Source organism: Callorhinus ursinus, unplaced genomic scaffold (genome assembly GCF_003265705.2).
Source record: "Callorhinus ursinus isolate GAN/ISIS: 27379988/994484 unplaced genomic scaffold, GSC_fseal_2.0 scaffold330, whole genome shotgun sequence".
Lineage (NCBI taxonomy): Eukaryota > Metazoa > Chordata > Mammalia > Carnivora > Otariidae > Callorhinus > Callorhinus ursinus.
Genome location: NW_027397385.1, coordinates 488 through 5,904, shown reverse-complemented (window position 1 = coordinate 5,904; position 5,417 = coordinate 488). Strand labels below are relative to the sequence as shown.

The 5,417-nt window shown below is 52.2% G+C and overlaps 1 protein-coding gene across 1 annotated transcript; it reads right to left on the bottom strand.

The window, feature by feature from the left end:
• Positions 1-582: 582 nt before the first annotated feature.
• LOC112816442 (cytochrome P450 4A11-like) lies at positions 583-5,072 on the bottom strand (the record flags this gene model as incomplete). Its single annotated transcript, XM_073890478.1, has 9 exons — positions 583-663; positions 801-865; positions 1,741-1,874; positions 1,971-2,161; positions 2,253-2,359; positions 2,798-2,952; positions 3,320-3,444; positions 4,444-4,571; positions 5,028-5,072. Coding segments are annotated over 9 exons (1,031 nt in total), but the record flags the coding sequence as incomplete, so codon positions are not given.
• Between the last annotated feature and the right edge of the window lie 345 nt (positions 5,073-5,417).

Here is a 5,417-nt window from a genome sequence, read left to right as displayed (position 1 = left end):
CGTGGAATCAAAAATTCATTTGGATAGATGAAAATATAGTGGCAACACAGATTAGTCGAGTACTTTATGAAGCCCTTAGGAGACTGCAGGAAACTTTCCTGTGTATGGCTTAAGTATTTGAGACATGCAGGCCGCTGAGGATGGAAACACATGCAATGTAGTCAATGGTGCAGTGTGGGGGCGGCATGGGGAGCTGAGTAGCAAAGGCTGCTTTGAGGATGTGTGCAAAAGAAATCTTTTGATTCCATCCTGACTTTGACATCGACAACACTTGAAAATAACATGGGAGAAAATCTAATTCTGTAAAGTCATACTCATAAAATGAAGAACTCACAAGAATACCCTGAGCTTTTGAACACCCACTGACACTGAATTGTGGCTGGAGACTGGGTAAGAGCAATGGTCAAAGTCTCCATGGCATGGAGTGATTACCAACTTTCTTTGTCATAGAGACACACACCTCTTTCCCAGCACACCAACATGCCAGGGCATATCTGAAGACACACACACAAATGTAGGAGGTCACAAACATCAGGTATGTACCCAGGAAACAGCACCCCCCCCCATTCTGGTACAAGTGCCTCACCTTGATCCTCCTGAGAAGGGCAGGAAAGCATGGCTGTGTCGAGAGGAATCTGGTGCAAACCGGGAAGGGTCAAACACCTGCAGAAGGAGCACCAGGGCCAGGACAGGTATAATCAAGGCCCTCCTTCCAAGGGACAGCACACCCAGAGGTGGGACAGGAGAAGGAGGTTGGTCTGGAGATGTCATCCCACCCCCTCCTCCCAAGGCCATCATACCTCTGGGTTTGGCCACACTTTTGGGTTGTGGTGAAGGGCATAAAAGGAGAGCAAGACTAAGAATCCTGTGGGGGGAGAAGAGAGAAGACTGGTCATACATGCCTGCGGGGCCCAGGTGCACCCACACACAGCTTGGCAGCCACAATGAGAGCCGCTTTTCATCTCTGTGAATTGAATGATAGTGTTGCAGGAGAGGTGGGGCAGACATGGCACAGAACATGTGCCCGTGTGCCCAGATTAGTAGATAACCATGACCAGGCTGAGAAGCAGGAAAGAACTGGAGGCTTAGTTTTTGGAGCAACTCAAGGGACAACTCACATTTATCAAGTACCATCCATGAGCCCTTGGGGAATATGCATGAACTCCTCCATCCTCACAACAACCTTCCAATGAAGACTTACATCACCCTTATTCCCGTGAGGTACCTGAGCCTCGGAGAGGCTGAACAGCTCGCCTATGACCACCCAACCAGGCCATGGCAGGGCTGGGATTGAGAGCAGAGGGGAGCTGAAAGGTGGCCTCCAGCCATAGCAGGGATCACAGATCTGGCCATCAACCTGAGGGTTCCCCGGAGACTGGACCATCTGATATATCACAGTGAATAATCTCTCTCGTTAGCCAAGACCCTATAAGGAAAGACCACATCTACCCCTGCCTCATCTGATTATCTCTCAAGCACTCATAACTCAGAAAATTAGAATATTAGGGCAACTCACATAGCCACATTCAGAGGCTGTCATGTATTTATTTCTTGATCTTTGGGCCGATTTAAGCTCTGTGGAAGCACACCATAACCTCACCCAAACAAAGTAATTTTTGATTTTCTTGAGGGGGAAATGAGTCTCAAAGACAGGCACAAACTGCCCCAGAACTTGCGGATTTCTGACCTCCCACGCATTCCTGCAGAGTACTTATGGAGTGAGAGTGGTGAGGTTCACACCTTTGGGTAAGGAGCGTCCATCAGGGAAGGTGATGGGCTTGCTGAGCTCTCTGCCGACACCTGGAACTGGCGGATAGAGTCGCAGTGCCTCCTTGATGCACATGGTGGTGTAGGGCATCTGGTCCAGGTGGTCCCTAACACAAAGCTATCCTGAAGGGCTGGCAAGGCCCTGACAACCAGGGAATTCTCCAGTTGAGGGGGCAGGGCCCTCCCATCTCATGAGTACTCACCAGGTGATGGAGGCGCCGTCCCCCAGGAGGCTCTGGATCTCCTCCCGGCACCTCTGCTGATGCTCGGGGTGCGTGGCCAGAGCATAGAGGATCCAGGAGATGCCGCTGGCTGTGGTGTCATGGCCCTCAAACATGAAGGTGTCCACTTCCGCATGGAGGTCCTTGTCAGACAAGCTGTTCCCGTTCTCCCTCTGGGAGACACGGAAGGAGGGCAGGGTTTCAGTCTGCCCCCCCTCCTCCACACTTGTCCCCAAAGCCTCAGGCCTCCCCTGCCCCACTCACTTGGGCAAAGAGGAGGATGTCCAGGAAGTCCAAGTGTCTCTTGCGCCTGACCTTCTCGAGCTCTCCCTCCTCCTGCAGCTGAGCCTTCCTCAGCTTGATCACACGGTCTGTCCAGAACAGTGTTCCCAGGCAGAGCTGAGAGCTCTGGGCGCCCAGACACAGCCACCCACAGTAGCCCACCTGCCCCCTGTGCCCCAGTCAGGCTGCCAGGTGGATCAGGAGTGTGGGAATGGTGCTTCTCAGGGAGAGAACTCTAATGCCAGGCGCTTGCCGGTCCTCACTCCCCTCAAGAGCACAGCCCAAGGAGGCTCTGCTTGAATGCTGCTGGCAGGGGCTCTCATTCAACCTTCACCCATGTGGTGACACACGTAGCTTCCTGCATAGCACCTGGCACCCTCACAGCTGCACCAGGGGAGTACCTGGGGTGGGTGTTTCCCAGGTCCTAGAGGGGCAGCGAGGGGCAGGACTCTGCCTGGGGGGTCAGGGTCAGTCCCTTTGGGATGTGCCTGATGAAGGAGGGGAGGTGCCAGAGGGCAGAGTCCAACCTGTGTGTTGATGGGCAAGCTGGCAGGCCCGGTGGTTCCAGCGGCCTTCAGGGGTCAGCCTGTAGATGATGTCTTTCTGGTAGAAAGCATTCCTTATCCGGGAAAACACCAGGTTGTTCAGGTCCCGAATGGCCTGAAGGTAGGATTGGGAGTACCTGAAAGGGGAGGATGCAGAAGCGACTGGATGGAGGGAGGCATCTGACTTGGAGTGGAGTGGATCTGTGGGTGGAGTGTTCCTCAATCAATGGGACAGGCAAGTAGGCATTTGTCATGTCGTTCTTACACCCTCGAGACTCTCAGCCCTTTATGAGGGACGTGGGCAGCCAGGCTTCTCCCTGTGGCAGGGAGCAGGGTCTGTGCCTAAGGAAGGCTTGGTGTGGGCTGAATTTGACCGTGGCCTGGGGCTCTCTGCAGAATGTGGCTCTTTGGGCTGGTAAACATCCAAGCTGCCCTAACTGCCTCTCAGATAAGTCCACACTAGTTGGTAAGAAATAGAACCCTGCAGCTAAGGATTTCACTGACCTGTCTGCCTGGTGGTTGCCCTGGTAGCTGAAGGCACACTTCATAATGGTGTCCAACGTCATCGAGGAGATGTGTCCAAAGATCTCCAGAGGTGAGTTCTGGCTGAGGAGCTCCTCCCATTTGTCCTGTGGTAGAGGGACACGTTGGTCCTTCTCTACTCCTCCAGAAGGCCCATGTTGACAAGGCTAGACTCTCTCTCTGCCTCTCCTCATATTCTGATGAGGTGCCCTCACTTTCTAAAGCGGTTGTGTTTCATCAATTTAGGACCATATAGCCAAGTGTTTGTAATACAGTGAGTGTTTTCTCAGAATATACTCTGAGGAAGTTGTTATTTGTTATTTAATTAATCACGATCGCTTATAGTCTGACTTAGGAATAAGTTTGGTGATAACCACCTTTTAGCAGACCAGAAAACATGTTTCTCAGGGGCCTGAGGGGGAATCTTTTCTGTCCTGGGGTTGATCTACACATGAGAAACCAGTGAAGTCCCAATTTAGGGAGCAAGAGTCAAGGCAAAGGAAAGGTCAAGGGGCCAGTCCTGCGGTTCCTAAGGAAGGGATATCAGGGACCTCAATTCCTCTTATTCAGCAAATGTCAGTTGAGCACGATGAGTGAGAAATAGGGTCATGTTCAGAGGTGATGTTATGGCAGGACCCAGCCCTGGAGGTAGAGACCTGGGCTCCATTTCCCTCCATGGAGTGGCTAAAATCCACCAGAAGCCTTCAGCCCCAGGCCAGAGTCCACCTGAGTGACATCGTGGGATGTCCACCCTGCCACTGAAGCTGCTACTACCCAGGCCAGCCAGGGGCAGCTTGTCCCGTTGTCCAGGGGCTTTGACTACTCTTCCTGTCCAAGCCAAAGGCACAGAAGCGGGAGGAGAAGGGACCCTTTATCTACCATGACTGTCTCTCCTGTGGGCAATGAGCAAAGAGTGGATGAAAGCAGGTGCCTGGGTGCTTTCTTGTTCCATCCATCCCCAGGGAGCCCTGTCTCATAGTATGGTACAAGTGGGTGATTCCAAGGGCCAAGTCTAATAGATGTCTGAGGGACACAGCTGTCTGAGAGTGGACTTTGTGGACTGTGCTGTGGGTGTGAGTGTGCAGGTGAGGAGGGGTTGAACTTACCAGCATCACTCGGACAGAATCGGCCATGAGTCCCACGTAGGGCTTCAGGATGTCATAGTGGAAGGCTGGGGTCAGCATCCGCCTGTGCTGGAACCACGCTTGCCCATTCAACAGGAGCAAACCATACCCTGGACCACAATGGGTGTACGTGTGAGGAAGGAACCTCCCAGGAGTTGCCTGGGGACAACTGGGGAGGAACCCAGAGTGTCAAAAGAAGGGCATCCTGGGCAAGGCAGGAAAGGCCAGTGCATGTCAGGAAAGGGACTTCCCAATGCCTGGTGCGCAGCTGTGAGGTTGAGGTTGAAACAGAGCAGGGCTGGGTAAACAGAGGACTTCAGTGAAAAGTTAGGCTGAGATCATTGGCGAGGACTCAGAAGTGATGGGGGAGAAGCTGACCTGCAAGAGGGCTCCCCTACCATAAGGAAGGTGTGAGGTTTTTATCAGAAGAAGAGAAAGGGGGCTCAATTCAGAGTTGAGTGGAGTGACTGTGGTACCAGTCACCTCTTATTTAATCTGGGCCAAATGGATAGATGTTGGCAAACCTAAGCAGGAGGTGAACCATATTCCTAGTTAAATGTACTTACCTATCCAGGGAGCCATGAATCTGTAGGAAGCATCAGACTTTGGGTCTGAAAGTAAGAAGGGCATTACAGGAAACTGGAGGTGACCAACGAAGACAGGCTGCCCTCAGGAATTAGCTGTGGTCCAGACCATTGTCCCCGTCCCTTCCTGATGATTGTCAGCTGGCAGATTGTGTCAACCCACCTCCCACTTGCCTCCCAACCCAGACTCTCTTTCTTTCTTGATTGTTACTGTGGGCTCAGGAAGGCAGACTTAGTGTCCCACAGCAGAGCCCTATGGAGTAGGAAGTTGAATCAGCAAGAAATACAGCTTCTGTCCTCAGTGGCAGTGAAAAGACTGTAGCTTGTCTGGTGTTTTTTGTTTTGTTTTGTTTGTTTTGTGTTTGTTTGTTG